Source organism: Euleptes europaea, chromosome 3, assembly GCF_029931775.1.
Source record: "Euleptes europaea isolate rEulEur1 chromosome 3, rEulEur1.hap1, whole genome shotgun sequence".
Classification (NCBI taxonomy): domain Eukaryota; kingdom Metazoa; phylum Chordata; class Lepidosauria; order Squamata; family Sphaerodactylidae; genus Euleptes; species Euleptes europaea.
Genome location: NC_079314.1, coordinates 11,786,805 through 11,808,804, shown reverse-complemented (window position 1 = coordinate 11,808,804; position 22,000 = coordinate 11,786,805). Strand labels below are relative to the sequence as shown.

The following is a 22,000-nucleotide window of genomic DNA, read 5'->3' as shown; positions in this document are numbered from 1 at the left end:
ATGCACCCCATCTCAAAAAGGATATCACAGAGTTAGAAAGAACACAGAAAGGCAGCCAAAATGATGCAGAGATTGATGTGCCTTTCATGTGAGGAGAGAGTAAGGAGGATGCGGTTGTTAAGTTTAGAAAGGTCTTTTATGCATGGTTGTTTCACTCACTGTCACCCCTGCGACACCTTTGGGTCTTTGTTGGATTATGCACGCTGTTTCCCACCGTCAGAGGTCGCCTTGCTCTCCCCCTGCATTTTCCCCACGTTTTCAGGGACCTGTTTTTATCGCGAATTTGAAAACTTGGGGAAATGCAGGGTGAGAGTGAGGTGACCTCTGATGGTCAGAAACAGCATGCATAATCAAAACAAAGACCTGAAGTCATTGGAGGGGTGAAAGCGAGGGAAACAGCCAAGCATAAAAGACCAAAGAAGCCAGCTAAGCAGTGATCAGATAGAAGATTATGCAATTATGGATAGTATAGAGAAAGTGTATACAAATAGCTGCAAAAATAGCAGTATCCAGTGAAGTTGATGGGAAGGACTGATTCAGGACAGACAAAAGGAAGTACTTGGCACAATGCATAATTGCCTCATGGAACAATAATGGCTGCTAGTTTATATTGCTTTAAAAGGGGATTAGGCAAATTCACGGGAAAGAGACCAATCAATGGCTATTGACCATGATAGTTCAGTGGAAACTCAGTAGGTTGGGAAACTCCTGAATATTCAGGGATGGAGCCTGGAGAGGGTGGAGTTCAGGGAAGGAGCTCAGCAGTAGGGTTGCCAACTCTGGGTTGGGAAATACCTGGAGATTTTGGGGGTGGAGTCTGAGTAGGGTGGGGTTTGGAGAGGGGAGGGACTTCAATGCCATAGAGTCCAATTGCCAAAGCAGCCATTTTCTCCAGGGGAACTGATTTCTATCGCCTGGAGATCAGTTGGAATAGCGGGAGCTTTCCAGCCACCACCTGGAAGTTAAACTGGAGAAAGAAGGAACCTATGCTGAAAATAGTGGTAACTGTACAAAGAGGCAGCAGGTGGCTCAAAATAATAAACATCAATATCAAAAAACAACAATTGTGTTTATCTTACTGTCAAATGTATTGAAAATAGACCACCAAAACAAATGAAAAGTGTGTCAAAAACACACACACAATAGCCTCGCAGGGCTAGCCTCGCAGGGCTTAAGGCAGTGCCAATAGGCTGAAAATATAGGAAAGCCGAACAGCTAAACAAAAATAAAGCCTCCAGGACTGAATATAAACCAGAAAAGATATGGTTATAAGCAGTACACAACAATAGTGGTTTTTTTGTTTTGTTACTATTGTGTTTGTAATACCACCATTGTTGTGTATTGCTTACAACCAGCAGTACACAACAATAGTGGTGGTTGTAAGCAATACACAACAATGGTGGTTTTTTTGTTTTGTTACTATTGTGTTTGTAATACCACCATTGTTGTGTATTGCTTACAACCAGCAGTACACAACAATAGTGGTGGTTGTAAGCAATACACAACAATGGTGGTATTACAAACACAATAGTAACAAAACAAAAAAACCACTATTGTTGTGTACTGCTTATAACCATATCTTTTTTGGTTTATATTCAGCCCGGGAGGCTTTATTTTTGTTTAGCTGTTCGGCTTTCCTATATTTTCAGCCTATTGGCACTGCCTTAAGCCCTGCGAGGCTAGCCCTGCGAGGCTATTGTGTGTGTGTTTTTGACACACTTTTCATTTGTTTTGGTGGTCTATTTTCAATACATTTGACAGTAAGATAAACACAATTGTTGTTTTTTGATATTGATGTTTATTATTTTGAGCCACGTGCTGCCTCTTTGTACAGTTACCACCTGGAAGTTGGCAACCCTACTTAGCAGGGATGTGATGCCAAATGAGTCCACCCTCCAAAGCTACCATTTTCTCCAAGGAAATTAAACTCTACTGTCTGGAGATCAGCGATACTTCCAGGAGAACTCCAAGCCCCAACTGGAAGTTGGCCCCCTAAGACTCACGGCTGTGCATGGTCAGTCAATCTCCAAGTTCCTGGTTGCCGCATCTGTAGCCCACAGCCATATCCAACCCATCAATGGCATCTGCTGGTGAGCACACCACACCCCGCTTCTCTTAACTGGTGTTAGGCACCACCGCTGAAAAGTCCCCGCCTCTCCAGCAACTACAACCACCGGATTGACCTTTTGATAGCTCTATGACACATTCGCTGCAAAATGCATAGTTTATATTTGACATAACAAGCCACAAGCAAGTGCTAATTGCTCAAGCAGTTTCCCCCTGAATCCCTCTCCTGAGGGGGGGAAAGAAATCAGCCGAGAAGTTTCAGAAGCAGAAGTCCCATGAAGGCTTGGAGGAGGAATCCAAATGATGCTACAACAGAGCTGGCTGCCCCAATTGCTGGAGTACAAGAGGCTTTTGCTACAACACTGATCGAACCAAACGATCCGCTGTCGTGCGTGCTGTTACATGAAACTGAGCTGGTACAGCCCTTCATGACCATCTCCGCGGACATTCCTCCTGGGGAGAGAATTTTAGAAGATTGCAATGAGACTCAAAAGTGCAATGTCTGTGACTATTTTTCTTCCCTCTCTTCTGCGTAGGATGGCTGCTGACAAGGCTTGCCAACTCCAGGTTGGGAAATACCTGGAGATTTTGGGGGTAGAGACTGAAGAGGGTGGAGTTTGGGGAGAGGAGGGACTTAAGTGGGGCATAATGCCATAGAGTGCACCTTCCAAAGCAGCCATTTCCTCCAAGTGAAATGATCTCTGTCTCCTGGAGATCAGTTGTAATAGCGGGAGAGCTCCAGCCACCACCTGGAGGTTGGCAGCCTAAAAAAGAGTCCACCCTCTGAAGCTGTCATTTTCTCCAGGGGAACAGATCTTTATAGTCTGGCGATCAGGTGTAATTCTGGGAGGACTCCAGGCAACCCTGTGAGTGACTGTTTACCAAGTTGGGAACCTAATTTAATATCACTGAAGTTACTCGACTCCAGGGAAGATAGAACCAGGGAAGAGAATTTCATCACTTCCTGGCATTGTTGGGGGCAGCAGAAAGGGCCATGGGAGTATGTTTGAAATTGATAGATACAGATAATCAAGAATAGGGGAGAGAGAGTTAAGCTTCCCCATTTATTTGCCCAGAGCAGGGAATTACTCACTCCCAGCCCCAATTTCCCACCCCAGAGGTGCTGAGGAACAGAAGAAACAATGACTTCCACATAGAATACTCAAGAAAATTCCCCTAGTCTCTATGGCAAAGACCATGTGGTAAAGACCATATAGACTAGGGGAGGCAGCCTACAGCATCACCTGAAAATGACATCACATCCTCTCTCAACCTCCACTCACCCCAGGCACGCCCCCCCCCCCAATCTCCTGCCATTTGTCAAGGCAGCAGTGGGAAACCTAGTTTCTATCCAAGGTTCTGTAGGCTGGTAGAAACTAGGGCACAGTGTGGACAGGGCAAACCCCCGATTAAGACCTTTGGGGGCTGAGTGACAGACCAGTCTGGGGGATGATGTAAGAACTTGAAGGGTCCCATCTTTCTATCACCTCTTCTCACCCAAGGACTGTTTGACAGATATCATTTTAGGCTCCTACAAGTTGTTTCCCGATGTTTTTACACTCCTGGCTGGTTATTTTTTGATGTGTTTTGTATTTTTTTAGTGTCTTAATATCGATTGTTCTTATGTTGTTTATTTGAATTGCATTTTTTTTTCTTTTACTTTGTGAGCCATCTTGCATAAGTCTGGAGGTGTGAAGTATAAATTCTCTAAATAAATAATACTTGGGGGGTGCCAAACTATTAGCCTAGGTCAGGGGTTTTTGAGCCTGTGGGCCCCTTTGGAATTCTGACGCAGTGTGGTGGGCGCAACCAAAAAGTAGACACGGTGGTGGTGACACGGCTGCCAAACCAATGTTTGGCAGCTGTAATATGGTGTATTTACTTCATCCCAAGATGGGAAACCGATAAGACCCATTTCGCCGTGGCTTTGTCCATCAAGGAAGTATAATGCAGCGAGAGATGACTATCTCAGACGCTGAGAAGCATGTAGCTTACAGATCACAGGATGGCTCTTAGCTACGGCTTTTGGACAAGAAATTACTGTTGAAAAGCCTCTATACATGTCTCCAGCGCCACGGGTCTCTTGTCCGGGTTTTCTAACTCTCCACGGAGCGCCGTCCTGCCTCCGTTCCGATTGGAGCGGCTTCGCCTTTCAGTGTGTTATCATGCTTTGTATACACTTATAGTATTTCAGGCATTACAAAACATCTTGTAATTTGTAATTTATTGTATGGGATTTTCTCATTACATAAATTGTGTGCCATCAGTGCTTGCTGTTATTCATTTAACCTCCAGGTGGTGGCTGGAGAGCTCCCGCTATTACAATAGATCTCCAGGCGACAGAAATCAATTCCCTTGGAGAAAATGGCCGCTTTGGCAATTGGACTCTATGGCACTGAAATCCCTCCCCTCTCCAAACCCTGCCCTCCTCAGGCTGCACCCCCAAAATCTCCAGGTATTTCCCAACCTGGAGCTGGCAACCCTAAACCCAGGCTAGACCACGGAACAGCACTGAGCACTCTGGAGTCCACCTACTGGAGTCCACCTACTGTCATTCTTCAGGGTTCCTGTAGCAGAAGGGGTGTGGGTATATTATCTCTTTAATTCTCTGGTCATTTATGCAGGGGAAGTTTATGTTTGGTTTGCTGCATAGTTTTCTGTTCCAAATTCTCAAACATCATATGCACGAAGTCTCTCCCCTCCCCGCAAATTCCAGGGATACCTTGTGATCAATTATGCATCCCTAGTGAATCACATAGTTTCTGAGTTCCTCCCCCTGAAAACGCCTTGTTGCAGTTTACTTGGAAGGGGTGGGTCAGCTCTTAAAGGGACTGTGTGTGCTTTTGCTGGGTATTCCTTCCCATCTTTCCTCAACAGCTCCCTGCTGGGAGCTGCCTTCCAACCTTTGCAGCCTCTCTTCGGGGTCTTCCTGCACATTTCATGACAGTTTAACTCCTTTGTGCTTTGCTTTGGGGGAAGGGATTGGATGGGAGGGACAGACACGAGGGAGGGAGAAGCCAAAATGGGCATGGGGAGAGAAACCCGAAGTTAGAGCTATGCATGGAAATGGTAGGGATTTGCGTTGCTCTTGCATCGAAGCAGTATTTAAATTCATTCTAAAATAGGATCCTAGAACTGCGGGGGAAGAATAAGGCGGGAACAAAGTCACCTCTGAAGGTTGGTAAAATCATGAATAATGCAAAGGAAGCCTCGAAGCAGTCCCGCAGGGATTGTGAACCAAATACCCGTGCGTAAATGGCTTCTGTTTATTCTTGTGACTTGCTGATACCTCGTTATTATATAGATTTCAATAAAATGGTTTCCCTTCACCACTGCTGGTGTGCTTATTGCCTTCAGATCCCTCTGTGGAGAAGAACCTCTTTGCCTCTTGGCAACAGAGAAGCCAAGGTTGGCAAAGGCCCCGCCTGGCCCTGCTCCCTTTCTGAAAACACTTGGCAGGCTCCAGGGGAAGTGTTAGTAGGCACCATGGTGCCCTCAGGCACTATGTTGAGGACCCCTGGCCTATGTCATGGGTACAGCCAGAAAATGTTGTTGGTAGAACCAGTGTAGGACCCGGCAAGCCCTGCGCCTGGAAGGTGCTTGGGTTTTTTTAACACCCAAAAGTGATCCCAAAAGCACACACATTTTGTTGCTCAATGAAATTTCAAATGCTGACAGTGTGTACCTTCTAGAACAGGAGTGCACGGACTGACACTCTAAAATAAGAAACTGTGTCATATAAGTGTTCGTTTATGTGATCAGTTACCCAAGTTTGTTGTTCCGGAGACCTCAAAGCAATAGTTCTCGTCTCCAGCACAGTCAATGGTCTCCTCCTCACACTTGAGAGTGTGCACAACGTAGCAAGCCGGGCATTTCTTCCCGTTGGGCGTCGTGTTTACGGGCGGCACTGCAAGCAAAAGGAAACAATAAGATGGGTCCCGCAGGAAGTCCTGCCAAGGTGACTAGAAGGGGGAAGAATCCCACATGGATCAAAGGCACATGACTTCTTCCTAGGGTTGCCAGGTCCCTCTTCACCACTGGCAGGAGGTTTGTGGGGTGGAGCCTAAGAAGGGCAGGGTTTGGGGAAGGGAGGGACTTCAATGCCATAGACTCCAATGGCCAAAGCGGCCATTTTCTCCAGCTGAACTGATCTCTGTCAGCTGGAGATCAGTTGTAATAGCAGGAGATCTCCCGGCACCACGTGGAGGTTGGCAACCCTACTTGGGCCTCTTTTAAACCCCTCTCATTCTGCTGAGTCTGGATCATGTCTTCTATGAACCCACCTACGGCCCACAACACTCACAGCTTTCTTGACCGTGTTGTCTTGAGGACTGAAGGATTTATTGTTGCAAGTAGGTGGAGCAAAAGCAAGCCTCTGCCCTAGGGTTGCCAATCTCCAGGTACTGCCTGGGGATCTCCTAAAATTATAACCAATCTCCAGACTACAGAGATCAGTTCCCGTGGAGAAAATGGCTGTTTTGAAGGGTAGACTCTATGGTATACCATAGTCTAGGAGAAACTGAAGTCCTAGAGTGACATCACATCCCTGCTGAGCTCCCTCCCCTCCCCCAATTCCACTCTCCCCAATCTTCATCCCCAAATCTCCAGGAATTTTCCAAACCCATTTTGGCAACCCTCCCCTCCCCACATGAAGAAGAAGAGTTGGTTTTTACAACCTGCTTTTCTCTACCAAAAGGAATCTCAAAGCAGCTTATAAATTCCTTTCCCCCATCCCCAACAGGCACCTTGCAAGGTAGGCAAGGCTGAGAGAGTTCTGAGAGAACTGTGACTGGCCCAAGGTAACCCAGCAGGCTTCATATAGAGCAGTAGGGAATTGAACCTGGTTCCCCTGATTAGAATCTGCTGCTCATGTGGAGGAGCAAGGAATCAAACCCAGTTCTCCAGATTAGAGTCCACTGCTCTTAACCACAGCACCATGCTGCCCCTCCTGTGATGGTATTGCCACAATGCCTTTGAACATGCTACTTTCAAAGATTCGGTATCTTAAATATAGATTCCCCCAGGAAAGCCGGCTGGCTCTCTTCAGGCTGCAGAACCTTCTTCCATGCAGAACAGAATGGGCTGTACAACAATAGCCCCCGGCAGCACTAAGCTTCTGGATTGGCCAGGAATGGTGCGACCAGGCAGAGGCTGCTTTTCTGCCTTGTCCTCTTCAGTGGTACCATCCTGCTCACCAGACTTTCAGTTCAAGCCACTGACCTCAGAGATCCCGAGCTGGAAGGACCATATTCAGGTATGGCCATCCAACCATCACCATAGTCTGGACCTGACAGATACAAGCTGTTTATTCCCAGGGGAGGACTGACTATCGAACAGAGATCCAGAAAAGATCTGTGCAGCAGTAGCAGCAGAGGTTCATCAAAACTGACATTAGTCGTTATTTACTGGACATTCTTGCAGCACCGTTATATAAGAACATAAGAAAACCCCAGTGGTCCATGTAGTCCAGCATCCTGTTGCACACTGTGGCCAATCAGTTGCCCTGCTGGGCCAACAAAGAAGGCATAGAGGCTTAAGGTTTTCCCTGATGCTGCCTCCTAGATCTGCTATTCAGAGATCTTCTGTAGTCACTGTGGGTAAGCCATCATTGATAGACCTAATCCTCCACAAATCTATCTAAGCACCTTTTGAAGCCATTTATGATTGTGGCCATCACTGCATCCACTTGCAGCATATTCCACAACTTCACTACTTGTTAAGTAAAGCTGTATTTCTTTTTTGCTCGTCCCAAACCTAGTGTTTTCAAGTTCTAGTATAATGGGAGAGGGGAGAAGCAGCTCTATCGACTTTGTCTATCCCATGCATATCAGCTGGATGGAATTTAATTGTAGCCTTTGTCTGTGGAGAAGAGCAATTGCTATGTTTATGTTTAAGAAACTGATGTGCAATGTGAGAAGGGGGAAGGGAATGAGAGACCACAGCAGTGACATACAGGCGGGAGGGTCCTTCTTGCACTTGTTTCCCTCGCAGCAGGTAATCTGGGTCAACAGTCGTCCTGCCTTGCCCAAATTCATAGATGAGGGGGGTTGAACACATTCACTTGATTGGATGCATGTCTTCATAACAACCTTCGCCTGCAACACTGCAGAGATTTAGGAAGAAAGGACAAGGAAGTCAATTAAGCAGACATGCTACGGTATCCTGTACACAAATCATCTATTGTTTTGAGACCCTTAGCCCATCTGCGCGCCCATCACAATCAATGGTGATAGGGTTCCCTAGGTCTCGGGTGAGGTCTCTCCTAGATGTGTTTTTTGAGGTGTTTAGGTAGAGATGCCACCTGAACTGCATGCAAACCAGTGATCTGCCACTGAGCTGCCATATTCCCAAGGGCAAAGAATTGCTCAACATAGCCCAGAATCGATTCCAAAACACAGTAGCAGTACTTGTTGCAAGCCACTTCTCAGTTGCTGACCTTCGAGTCAGCATTATTCGCCCAAAGGGAGATTCCAAGAAGAAAGCTCTGAATTAGATTTGACAAGTTAGGGGGCCATCCATGAAGAATCACAGGAGGTGAAAATCCTGTTGCCAGGTCCCTCCTTCTACCATAGAGTTTTTGCCTAAAAACCAGAGCATTGCTGCTACTCCAGCGACACGATAATGTCACTTCTGGTACATGCCGGAAGTGACATCACCATGTTGCCAGCAACAGTGGTCTACACCTGCTTCCCCTGCCAGTAAGTCCCCTCCCCCGGTCAACTGACAGGCTGCAGGGGTGGGGCCTGAGATCAGGAAATCCCTTGCCCCCAATGGGGGGTTGACAACCCTAAGTCTCCCCAAATTCTCCCCCTACATGATTGTCTTAGGCCTGACTCTGCTCTCCCACCCCTTTCCCTTGAACTGATATCAACATTATGGCTACAGGGCTTTGGATGTTCTAGTAGTTAGAAGCAGCACGTTGACTCAGGATCAGAAATAAAGGCGGTTGGGCCAATGGTTGGAAGGGAGATATTCAATGAGTGTGGTTAAAAGAGAAAGGGTGGGGTTACAAAACTTACGCCAATAAAATCTGAAGGATAGTGGGCGGGTTTTCTCTGCTAATCCCACTATGAAGATTCTAGTCATCTATATAATCAGGCTGTCATTAATCTTAATTTACCTCAGTTTGGAGGTAAAGCACATCTGCTTCTTTAAATTATGATTAGGGAAACCTTCCATATTCTAAGATGATCAAGAACTTCAAGAATGTTCAGGGGAAAGGCATTCTACAATAGACCTTTCAAATGAAGCTGCCTTCTTCTGAATCAGACCCTTGGTCGATCAAGGTTCGTATTACCTACTCAGATTGGCAGCAGCTCCCCAGCGTTTCCGGGAGAGGTAGTTCACATCACATACTGCCAGATTCTTTCAAGTGGTGATGCCAGGGATTGAACCTGGCACCTTCTGCATTCCAAGCAGATGCCCTAACACGGAGCCATGGCTCCGTGAGAACTGGAAACTCCAGATAATTACACCATAGCAGGGACCCTAGGTTGACTGGGCCCCTACTCCATAGAGTAGCTTTCTTGAATGATTAACCCAGACCTTCCCATGGAAGTGAAAGCTGTGTGGATTCAGAAGATGTTCCCCATTCACTGGACCTCTTGGTCTTTTGAACTTACCCCCTGAGCCTTCAACCTGCACAGAGACACAGGAATCTTTATTAGGGGGACACGTCTGCCACTGTCCACTGCAGGTATTCCCAAAGCCCTGGCAAGTCTCACATGACAAAGACACCCCTGAAAGGAGGGAAAAGAAGAAAGACAGATGGATTCTTGTGTTTCCCTTGCTTTTTCCCAGTGTTAGAATAAGTAGAATTGTCACAAATTTTACCTACAGCTAGGTGGTGCTGGAAAGTGCCATCCGGTCACAACTGACTTATGATGACCCCACAGGGTTTGCAAGGTGAGGGTTTGCAAGGTGAGAGACCAACAGAGGTGGTTGTGCCATTGCCTGCCTCTGCATAGCAACCCTGGACTTCCTTGGTGGCCTCCCATCCAAATATTAACCAGGGCCAACCCTGCTTAGCTTCTGAGATCTGACAAGAGCAGGCTAGCCTGAGCCATCCAGTTTAGGGGCACTCACACAGCGAGGAGTGTGTGATCTCTGGGGTGTGTGATCTCTGGGGTGAGATCATGAAACATCTTCAGGGCAGAAGACTCCAGTTTCTCTCAAGTAAGGATATGCAGAAAACAGTCAAATTTGGCTTTGGGCCATGGCCCATATGCCATTTAAAAAATACTTTAAAATTCTCTCATGCTGGGAAATAATGATAATAATAATTTGCAATTGTATCAGAAAGTCAATCCAACAGCTGTTTCCATTGGTTTCAAGGGGGAACATTTATTTATTTTATTAATTAAATTTCTATCCCGCCCTCCCCAGCCAGGCCGGGCTTAAAGTGGGTAGCCACAGTAACATTATAAATATAAACATATTCATTAAAACATCCAACATAATTAAAACAAAATCCAGTAATCTTACCAACAATAAAGCAATAAAACATATTTCTAGATTTAACTCCCTGCTCTCTCTTAGGATGACATTTTCCCTTCTGGATCATTTGCATCTCACCTGATTTGGTATCCATGCATGTTCACTTTAGCAACGCAGGGCAAACCTTTTTTTATTTTGAAACATTGGTACCTTGCTCTTCCAGAAAACTCAGAGTGGCTCATAACGTCAGACCAAATCCTTCACAAATAAAATCCTAGATAAAATGCAGATTCTTATACTCAAATTCAAACCACATACCATTTCATATCCAGATGGTCTGACTCATAACAATTCCTGGAATACTTTATGCAAAGACCTTCATATAAAACATCTTCCAGGACTTTTAAAAAGCCAAAGCATTAAGACTCTACAGACCTCCTCTTGGATGTTTCCCACAGTTGTGGGTCTGAAGCAGCTAACATCTGTACTACCAGTTATTTTGCTAGGGCTGCCAAGACCCCAGTCAGGGCAAGGGTTCCCCTGCCCCAGCTTCTCATTCCCCACCACTGCTCCAAGTGGCAGTAGGAAAAAATTAAAATTAAAATAAATTTTAAATTAAAAAACAACAACTCACCATTGCCCATGCAATGAAATCCCTTTTGGGGGGGGGGATACTCAAAAGCAACAGTGGTAGCTTTAGGAAAAACTAGAACCATAGAGTTTCCAACGATTCCTAGAAATATCAATGTTGCTTCCAGGTATTCTCCTAGGGTTGCCAGCTCCGGGTTGGGAAATACCTGGAGATATTTGGGGTGGAGCCTGAGGAGGGTGGGGTTTGGGGAGTGGAGGGACTTCAATGCCATAGAGTCCAATTGCCAAAGCAGCAATTTTCTCCAGGTGAACTGAACTCTATCAGCTGGAGATCAGTTGTAATAACAGGAAATCTCCAGCTACTAATGGGAGGTTGGCAGCCCTATACTCTCCGGAACTTAGTGTAAAAGAAGTGGGTCCCCCAATTCCTTTTTGCTACAATTTCCTTGCTTCAGGCTTTTTGGCCGGCTATATTCTGATATCAAACTTTGAAGGGCTGGAGTCAAACCGGCCAGCCAGCAATTTACAGCCGTGAGAAGACTCTCACTTCTAAAGGATGCATTCTTGTGGAGGAGAGCAGATAACGTCCAGCTGCCAATATTTTACAGCTCTCCTTCCTACCTAAATTGAAGGCCATTAGTCTCCAAGGTAACAAAGCTGTCATGTGATGACTTATCTTTTGCTGAGTAAGTCCAGGTGCGGGTAGTTCTGCAGGCTCAAAGCATCTGTGACTTATTCTGATTCAACTGGGGGTCAAATGATTTCACACGTCAATCAATTACTGGTTTATGGACCTCTTCGCAATCTCATTGGCTTAAGTGGGCCCACGCTATTGGGATTGTGACAATAAAAGTAGACCAGCTTCAATCCAAAGTTATGATTGCTTGGGGATGGCTGGCCCAGACCCTTGCTTCATCAAAAACCCTTTTGATTTGCCCTTTCAGGGGGGAACTCTGCAAGCTGAATCGAGATGCTGAGAACTTTGTGGAACTGGTAACATTTCTTGTGAAACTCGCTCTATGCCTTGCCAAGCTTTTGAACCTTAACTGTGTAGCCAGTTATCTTTAAGCCTTTATTATTTTGATGCCTAAACCATTTCATGAACCTTTCTTGTAGCGAGCATAAATCTTTGGAATAAACATTTAACCTATATTTTGGTTGTGTCTTTTGACTTTACGGGTTCCAAGCTCTAAATCTGAGTGACTTAGTGTGTTTGACCACCTACTCAAACCTAAACCTCTTGCTAGCATAATTTTTCCCTGCCGGGCCTCTTACTCTGCAGGGAGAGTGTTATGCTCTGATTTGGTATCATTAGGCAGAAGCTGCACTTATCCTCTGTCTGGAGCTTGAATAAGGGCTGGTGGCAGCTTACCCACTGAGCACAGGAAAACTCCTGGGCTTAGTGTTTTGTTCAAGAATACCTTTCGGCCACCTTAATAGAGGAGCTGCCCTGCGAAGGCAGAACAGCCTTTCCTCTACGCTTAGTGAACTCATTGTATGGCAATGCCACCCCCACACACACACGCACACACACCATGTTCCTGCCCCACACTCTCCCATTAGTTGCCCAGCTCAGCCTGGAAACCCTATCCTGTGCTGTTTGTCAGGCAGCTTCCAATGGCCTCGGAGCCCTAAAGGCAGGACCCCCACACACAAACAGTGATTCTGGGGCCCCACCCTCTAATTCTGCCAGGGGGGCCAGAATCACTGAGGCCAACCCAATCCCACCCTTCTTCCAAGGAGCTGTGGGTGGAGAAAAATCTTCACATGGTTGGAGCTGTTTGCAAAATGCAACCTCATGGCCAATCTGCACACGACACTGAATAAGGCACCTAAACAGGGCTACAGAATTCCACTGCTCGATCTCAGACTACATCTGAGTAGGTCCTGTCTCACTAACCTATTAGAGTTTTTTGAAAGCGTCAATAAGCATGTGGACAGGAATGAGTCTGTGGATATTGTGTATTTGGATTTCCAAAAAGCTTTTGACTAAGTCCCCCACCAATGACTGCTAAGCAAACTTCATAGTCATGGGATAAGAGGACAAGTCCTCTTATGGATTGAGAGCTGGCTGAAAAATAGGAAGCAGAGAGTAGGAATCAATGGCCAGTTCTCACAATGGCGGGATGTGAGCAGTGGGGTGCCTCAGGGATCTGCGTTGGGACCCGTGCTTTTCAACCTGTTCATCAATGACCTGGAGTTGGGGTTAAACAGTGAAGTAGCCAAGTTTGCAGATGACACCAAATTATTTAGGGTGGTTAAAACAAAACCGGACTGTGAAGAGCTCCAGAAGGATCTCTGCATACTGGAAGAATGGGCATTAAAATGGCAAATGAGATTCAATGTGAGTAAGAGTAAGTGGTGCATATTGGGGCAAAAAATCCCAATTTCACATATACACTGATGGGATCTGTGCTGGCAGCGACAGACCAAGAAAGGGATCTTGGGGTGGTAGTGGATAGCTCAATGAAGATGTCAACCCAGTGTGCGGCTGCTGTAAAAAAGGCAAATTCTATGCTGGCCATAATTAAACAAGGAATAGAAAATAAAACTGCTGATATCATACTGCCCTTGTACAAATCTATGGTGAGACCACACTTGGAGTACTATGTACAGTTCTGCTCACCACACCTAAAAAAGGATATTACAGAGCTTGAGAAGGTGCAGAAAAGAGCTATCAAAATGATTAGGGGACAAGAGCAACTGTCCTATGGGGAGCGGTTAGGACTCTTAGGGCTGTTTAGCTTGAAAAGAAGGCGGCTAAGGGGAGACATGATAGAGGTCTATAAAATTATGCATGGTTTGGAGAGAGTGGACAGGGAGAAGTTTTTCTCCCTCTCCCATAATACTAGAACGCAAGGTCATCTGTTGAAGCTGGAGGGTGACAGATTCAAAACAGAAAAAAGGAAGTATTTTTTCACACAACGCATAGTTAAATTGTGGAACTCCCTACCCCAGGATGTGGTGATGGCTGCCAGCTTGGAGGGCTTTAAGAGGGGAGTGGACATATTCATGGAGGAGAGGGGTATTCATGGCTATTAGTTAGAATGGATACTAGTCATGCTGCATACCTATTCTCTCTAGTATCAGAGGAGCAGGCCTATTGTTTTGGGTGCCGTGGAACACAAGCAGGATAATGCTGCTGCAGTTGTCTTGCTTGTGGGCTTCCTAGAGGCACCTGGTTGGCCACTGTGTGAACAGACTGCTGGACCTGATGGGCCTTGGTCTGATCTAGCAGGGCCTTTCTTATGTTCTTATGTTATGTTCTATCATTTCAGACTGAGTACTTCTTAATGTTTCCTCAAGGGGGGAAAAAGACCTTGCGATGCATGTGGGGAAACTAGTACCTCAGGCCATAAGTGTACCTGCCAACCAGAAATCCTGTTTTTACAAGGTTATTAATCTTTAGGTCTGAGAAGAAGCCAGAAAACTCCAGATGATTCCCAACGGTGGCACTTGCCTGCCAAATAATTTAAGATAAGGCCCTTGCCCTGACTTGACTGGCCCAGGATAACCAGATATCATCATAATTTAGAAGCTAAGCAGGGATGTCCTGCCCCTGGTGGGGCATTGACAACCCTGATTGAACCTGGGACCTTCTGCATGCAAAGCAGATGCTCCACCGCTGGGCCAGGGCCCCTCTCCTTAGCAAGAGCACATGAAGCTGCGTTATTCTGAGTCAGGCCATTGGGCTACCAAGGTCAGAAGTGCTTTGCCAACTGGCAGCAGCTCTCTAGGATCTCGGGGGTGATCTTTCACACCACCTACCCCCTCTTTTTAACTGCAAATGGTGGGGATTGAACCTGGGACCTTCTGCATTCAAAGCAGATGCTCTGCCACTGAGCCCCAGCCCCTCCCCTTATCAAGAACACGCTGGCTTATCCTGGTATATCAAGCTCTCTCCAGGGTCTCAGGTGGAGGTCTTTCGCATCACCTCCTACCTGATCCTTTGAACTGGAGATGCTAGAGACTGAACACCTGGGACTGTCCACATTAGGGTTGCCAACCTCCTGGAGATCTTGCACTATTACAATTGATCTTCAGACAACCAAGATCAGTTCCCCTGGAGAAAATGGCTGCTTTTAAGGGTGGACTCTAAGGCATTTTACCCTGATGAGGTCCCTCCCCTCCCCAAATCCTGCACTCCTCGAGCTCCACCCCCAAAATCTCCAGCTATTTCCCAGCCCAGAGCTGGCAACCCTGATCCACATGCAAGGTGGATGTTGAGCAAGAAAAGGGAAAATAGATGTTGGTACAGATAGTGATAATCTATGAAACAGCAACAGTATCCCAAAAAGCAAAACTATATGTTTGTAATCAGCTAATGCCCTTCTTGCCAGCCAAATACAACCCCCCCCAACTTTATTTTCTTCCTTCAAGGATAATGTTCAAAAGTGCCCAACACTCTCGGAGGTGGGGTTGCCCTCAGAATTGAAGGCCCACGTTATGAGATAGTGGTGAGTCAGGTACTAGTGATCTCCGACTCCCCATTCTGAAGTGGTTTTGATCATTTGACAGTTAATCGATAAGAAGACAGTAGTTGCTTGAAGAAGGAGGGCTGTGATGCATATTTGTGTGTGCCTTTCAACGAGCCCTTATAGACTAGTTTCTTTTTCCCTTCATCAAGACCTGTATGGGAGGGGCCTCACTTAATTCTAGATCTGCATGTGGGTTGTAGTTCCAAATGTGTGTGAGGCAGTAAAGAAGGCTAGTGTTGAAGCTGCCAGTTTCCAAACGCCAGAAAATCCTACACTCTCTCTCCAGCCCTGGGTTCAAGGAGATGGGGAAACGGCTGGCCTCTTGTCATAAAAAAGCATCTGTACATATATGAGTGCCCAGCTTGCTGGGGGTAAAGGGAAGAAGGCTGGGGAAGGCACTTGCAAACCACCCCGTAAACAAAGTCTGCCTAGGAAATGTCGGGATGTGACGTCACCCTATGGGTCAGGAATGACCCGGTGCTTGCACAGGGGACCTTTACCATATATATCAGGATCGCGCTTTGCAGGCCACACCCCAGTGAATAATCCCCACTTTCAGAAATAGCACGTTTGTTCATAGTGGTGAAATTGACAGTTCTGCTAGAAACCTCTGTTGAAAATAATTAACCCCTGCAGAGGATTATCTGGGAGAAGGCACACTTGGATCCCGGGTGGGGTTGGGGTGACAGACACAAAACACATGGGATCACAATGTACAAAACAGACCAAAAACTCAATACGCCATAAAAAAAAACCCCACATAACCAATTATTGGCACAAGAAAAACAAATGGTGGCCAAATAGTGAACATGTGTACAGAAATGCAATGTTTACAGTAATGGGGGGAGAAATATACAATAATAGTACAGTGGTCCAGTGGTAGGGACAGGAATCCGGCTATGCTCCTGTTTTGCAAATCTTCAGGCGGTGCCTAATTACCGATACACTGAAGAAGCATCTTAAATCATGAAACAGGAGCTCTGCCCGTCTTACAGCTTCTGAAGATTTAATGACAGGTTGGTAGGAGCACAAATTTAGCCAAAACTGACGTAGCCTGCTTGTCCTTGCAGTGGGAAAACGGACAGTTGTAAGACCAGCCCCAAATGTTCTCCCTTTTCCAGCAACCCAAGATACTCACCCAGAGCCACGTAGGTGGCCAAGAGGCAGAGGGCGAGGGGGAAATTCATGTTTCCAGATGTTACCTGCAGCTGGGATCCAACCTGGACTCGGAAACTTTGAATGGTTGCAAAGTCTCTGCTTCTGATGCAGAAGTGGGTATTCCAGAAACAAAAGTTGAAAAATATTTCCCAGAAAGAGGAGGAGACATCAGGACAATACCCTTATGCTCGCTGCCCCCACCCCGATCAATGGGGAGGGGCCACAGCTTGAGGACACAGGAATACATCCAGTTTCTTTCTCTCTGCATTAGTGCCATACAATCTGTACACATCCGGCGAGAACCGGCACACTTGGGATGTGCCTGAGAAAACAGGAGCCTTCCCCGCCCTTCCAACTGGACACAGCATCAGATCCTTTGCAGCATGTCAGGGTAGAGTCTGTGGGTAGAGTCTTTTCCCCCCTCTGTAGTTAATGAGAGAATCTGGAAGCGTCTCCCATCCTTCTTTAGTTTGTGAACAATTCTGCAGGCGTCACACAGACTGGTTCCGAAATGTTTTCCCAGCAGCAGAACCGTTAGTGTGGTCTGACTCAAAATCTGTTTTTTTTTTTTTCCTTTTGCAACTGTCTTCCTCGGCTCACCCATAAAAGAAAGCTTTGTGTGAGGCTTAGCAGACAGAAATCCAGCCATGGTTTATGGGCTGTGTTTATGTTCTGGCCACTGAGACCTGGCACGGCCTCTCCTTTGCTCAGACATGCGTGCATAGGGAAAGAACATGTGTTCTGCCCTTGCCGTAGATGGGCAGCAATGCAAGTCAAGAATGCTTGGACAGACGATTAAACAGAGGCTTTTAGATATTGAACTTCAAAAAATACAGCCGTCTCAACCCCCTGTCTGTTCATCAGCTATATTAAATCTTAATGTTGCGGGATGTATCCCCTATTATCTATACAATCTTGATAGTCCTAGCCATCGCAGAGTCTTTTCTCTTGAGCGAGTAAATGCCTTCCCATCGAAGTTGTTATATGGAAGGTTTCAAAATATTCCTAAACATGAACGGAAACGTGAATGTGGCTCCAACTCTTTGGACTCAATCGAGCACATATTGCTAGATTGCTCATTATATGCATCCGCTAGGAAGAAATGGTTAAATACTTGGATACATTCTAAATATTATCTTCCTAATGAAATAAAATGTCAAATTTTATTGAATGATACAACAGTAGAGATCACTGTGGCGGTGGCCAATTTTTTAGTCGATGTGTTAACAATGAAAAATTTGGGAAACTCTGTGTTATGGTTTTATGTTTGTTTTAGCTTTTTTAGCTGATAGTTGTATTTATACTGTTTTTTTCTTCTTTGTAATATTGGATATGCCATTAAAGGTTTATTGATTGAGAATGCTTGGACAGAGATGAGATATCAGTGAGGCTAAATTTAACTGCATGTCCCTTTGGAAACTTTAACCTAATCCAGTGTAGTGGGCTGTGGTGGAGGAACTGAATGCTTTTGACCCATCTACACATATGTATGTTCGCTCCCTGCTCAAGTTTTGTCATTAGAAATCAACAGATGAGGGGAGGAAGGGTTTTGAGCACTGCACAACCCAAGTGACCCCCTGAGTGGTGACCAATGGACCCCTGCCATTCTGTTCACAATTGCTCTGGTTTTATTCCTGGACAAGGCTAAGATGGCCTTTTATGCAGGGGTTGTTTCCATCGTGGTCACCCCCTGACTACTTCAGGGCTTTGTTTTCATTATGCACCTTTTATCCAACCTTTAGAAGTCACTTAGTTCCCTCCCCGCATTTTCTGGATGCTGTTTTACCCCAAGGTTAATGTCTGCATCGAGCCCAAATCGATTGCAACTCCAGTGCATAGATTTAGTTCGAGTTTGTCTCCCCTCACCCACATTCTCGCTTCTCCCTCCCACTGTCCTTTCCCCTTCCTCCAATCCCTCCCTCAAAGCCATCTTTGTGGTTGTTGTTTTTTGGGAGAGCAGGACTATTGATAGGACTGGAATAATCACTAATGACTCACAAGGCTGCTTATTTCTCCATTCTCTATTGAGCTTGTCCTCGTCAGATGGCCCCTGCCCATTTTTCCTTTTTACAAGATTAGTGATAAAACACTGAAATAGCACAAATGACAATGTGAGTGTTTAGCCTCCATCGGCGCCCCCTATTCCAATCTGGATAAGGCCCAACAAAAGATTCCCGTGCCCTGCATAATTCTGGGGCAGATTAAAGCTTTGATTACTTAAATTGCAGGGGGCGAGGGGACCCTACCAATAAACTAAACTAGCCTTTAAATCAGGAAACCGCTGAGTGCCAAGACTCCAGTTTCTAACAAACCAAAGAGTAGTGGGTTTTTTTTTAAATGATTCCATGTTTTGTGGGATGTCTTTTAAACTGTTAATGGGGAGGGGGAAAGAGGCTGTAAAACACATTTTTTGGAAAGCTGCCAGAGAGGAGAGCTGAGGAAGGGTTCCGAGGAATGTTTGTGGATGCACAGTGCTTTGCAAAAAAGGAACTAGAATTATAGCAGGAAGGAAAAGGAAAAAATATAGCAGAGATTAGGCAAAGCAGGCAGACGTCCCACAGGGCATCAATCAGATCAGCTCCCGCATCTTTTCTCCTCCTTTCGAAGGAACCTCTGGGATTCATATTGCAGATGGCCTTTGGAATCCCCTGTGCTGCTTCTCTCTTTCCTGGCCAGGAGCGTGGCACTCCCCCTCCTCCCTGCCAGAAGCGTGTAGAGCCAGTGGCTTTGCATTATGAATGTTTAACCGGATGCACGTGAAACACCCAGCTTCCTCTGACCCCACTGCCACAGGAAAGTGAAGATAAAATAAGTCAGCGAGCAGAGCCAGGCTGAAGGAGTGAGGGGCTAAAACTGGCTTGCTTCGGGCAAGGAAGACTCATTGGCCAGCGCCCTGCTTTGAGCAAACCGGGACACCCAAACCCTTTCTGTAACTCAAACTCTTATGGCCCCTACACAAATGATTGTGTGTTTTTCGAAATAAACACCACATGAGTGACTTTTTTTCAATAGTGACCTAGCGATCTATCGTTAGATCGCGTACATAAACCAAAAAAAGGGGTGGTAAGACACGTAACAACGACGACCACTCCCCCATTACTTCAAATGCTCCACATTTTCTCTGGTTGTGCAGAAATTTAATCCCAAATACTCCAGGAATATCTTCGGGGGGGGGGGGGAACCCTGTGCAGAGCAATTTGAGAATTCGATTGTAAATACTGTGCATTGATAGGGTTGCCAGGTCCCTCTTCACCAATGGCGGGAGATTTTGGGGGTGGAGCCTTAGGAGGGTGGGGTTTGGAGAGGGGAGGAGCTTCAATGCCATAAAGTCCTATGGCCAAAGTGGCCATTTTCTCCAGGTGAACTGATCTCTATCGGCTGGAGATCAGTTGTAATAGCAGGAGATCTCCAGCTAGTACCTGGAGGTTGGCAACCCTATGCATTGAGAGATCAGCATATCCAGTGGAAACAACCCATGCATAAAAGGCCAATATTGGCAAGAGAGCAGAGGGAACCTAATTAGGCGTGAGGGACATGGCCTACGCCTGGGGTGACTGCTACCGGATACAAAAAGCAGAAATCGCTCGGTAATATGGCAGCCATGCTCTTTCTAGGCGCTTCTTTGAAGTGAAGTCGATTAATGGGATGGTCTGGAAGGAAGGGGAAAATTTTTAAGGGTTGGGCCAAGACAGGACAAAAATGGTGCAGGTCAGATCACTTCAATCTTTAAACAGACTGGCGAAGATCCTAAATTGCTGGTCTGTCGGTCCAAGGAGCAGCATTTCCATTTGCAGGGAAGAGTCATTTTCACCAATCCTCTCTTCCCACATTGTCCCCCCCCCAATCTGTCCACTAACTCCCCTCCCCACGAGCAATTTCAATGGTGGCGGTGGCCGAGGAGGCAGGGAATCTCCTTGCTCTTGCATGACTCGGCTCACCCAGCTTAGAATCCAAACCACTCTCTGTTGGTGAACTTTGGCACAGTTCTTTTGTCTTAAAAAGTATGTTCCTCTTTAATTTGATTGTCATCTTAGTGATCTGTAATAAAAATCCACCAATAAAATCATAGATGTAGAAGAACACGTAGAAGGACATAAGATTTAAATTATAGATGTATAACTCATAGAAGGGCATAAGATTCCAAGGTAAGGAAACTATACGACAGAACTGCCTTTGGCACCCCAGGAAACATACAGTTATTTGAGGCTGAATTTTTTTTACAATGAATGCTTTCACTTCAAGTTAAGAACACTTAGAAAACTCTATTGTAAGTCTTAAATCCCCGATTTATTCTGACAAAGGGAGCTTTGACCCTCGAAAGCTCATATTCTGAAATCTTGATTGTCGCTAAGGTGCTACTGGAATGGAACCTAGCTGATTTAATCAAGTGACCCAGTTTGAACCCGGAAAGATACCTAAAATGCCTCCGTTGATTTCTTGGGCAAATGTCCTATACTCCCAGAATAACAATCCAATTATATTGACACATACTCCTGATGTAGATTCCCTGCACCTAACATGGGCTGCAGCATCAAGACATACTATAACTGCATTTGTGGAGCAGTAGAAACAATTCAATAATTGCTGCCACTCTGGATTTCAGACGAATATGGTGGTGTTTGTTGGTTAGAGTGTTAGTCTAGGATCTGGAAGACCCAGGTTCAAATCTCTGCTCTGCCATGGAAGCTCTCTGGGTGACCTTGGGTTGGTCGCTACCTTTCAGCCTACCCTACCTCACAGGGTTGTTGTGAAGAAAAATGGAGATGGAGATCAGAAGCTTTCACACACGCTGAATAATGCACTTTCAAACTATATTCAATGCACTTTGCAACTGTACACAATAGTTATTGTGTATTTTATAATTAAAGAGTTGGCATTCAGTACTGTATGTGTTATTGCTTGATGGCCACAGTGCTGTAATTTTGGTTGTAACTACTTCAGCAGCACGTTGTTTGTATTTATAGTACCTGGAGATTGGCACCCCTATGCACTGAGAGAGCAGCATATCCAGTGGAAACAACCTGTGCATAAAAGGCCAATATTGGCAAGAGAGCAGAGGGAACCTAATTAGGTGACATAAATCAGTTCCCCTGGAGAAAATGGTCACTTTGGCAATTGGACTCTATGACATTGAAGTCTCCCCCCTCTCCAAACCCCACCTTCCTCAGGCTCCCCCCAAAAAATATCCATGTGTTTTCCAGCCCGGAGTTGGTAACCGTACCAATGTGCTCAGTGTGGGCTGATCAGTGGCGGATCTACTATGAAACTAA

The 22,000-nt window shown here is 45.8% G+C and overlaps 1 protein-coding gene across 1 annotated transcript; it reads right to left on the bottom strand.

Moving 5' to 3' along the window:
- Nucleotides 1-2,307: 2,307 nt before the first annotated feature.
- On the bottom strand, nucleotides 2,308-16,768 carry LOC130475053 (phospholipase A2 inhibitor and Ly6/PLAUR domain-containing protein-like). The gene is made up of 5 exons (XM_056846767.1): nucleotides 16,711-16,768; nucleotides 9,690-9,806; nucleotides 8,021-8,170; nucleotides 5,834-5,974; nucleotides 2,308-2,520 (listed from the first exon to the last, which is right to left on the bottom strand). Exons 1-5 carry the CDS (start codon nucleotides 16,757-16,759, stop codon nucleotides 2,312-2,314), a joined length of 666 nt encoding a protein of 221 aa, XP_056702745.1. The 5' UTR covers nucleotides 16,760-16,768; the 3' UTR covers nucleotides 2,308-2,311.
- Nucleotides 16,769-22,000: the final 5,232 nt, after the last annotated feature.

Coding starts and splice junctions, on each gene's coding strand:
- LOC130475053 (XM_056846767.1), bottom strand. CDS start 16,759: ATGAATTTCCCCCTCGCCCTCTGCCTCTTGGCCACCTACGTGGCTCTG. Junction 8,171..9,689: donor GCAGGTTGAAGGCTCAGGGG/GTAAGTTCAAAA, acceptor AAATCTCTGCAG/TGTTGCAGGCGAAGGTTGTT. Junction 5,975..8,020: donor CAAGAAGGACCCTCCCGCCT/GTATGTCACTGC, acceptor TTTTGCTTGCAG/TGCCGCCCGTAAACACGACG.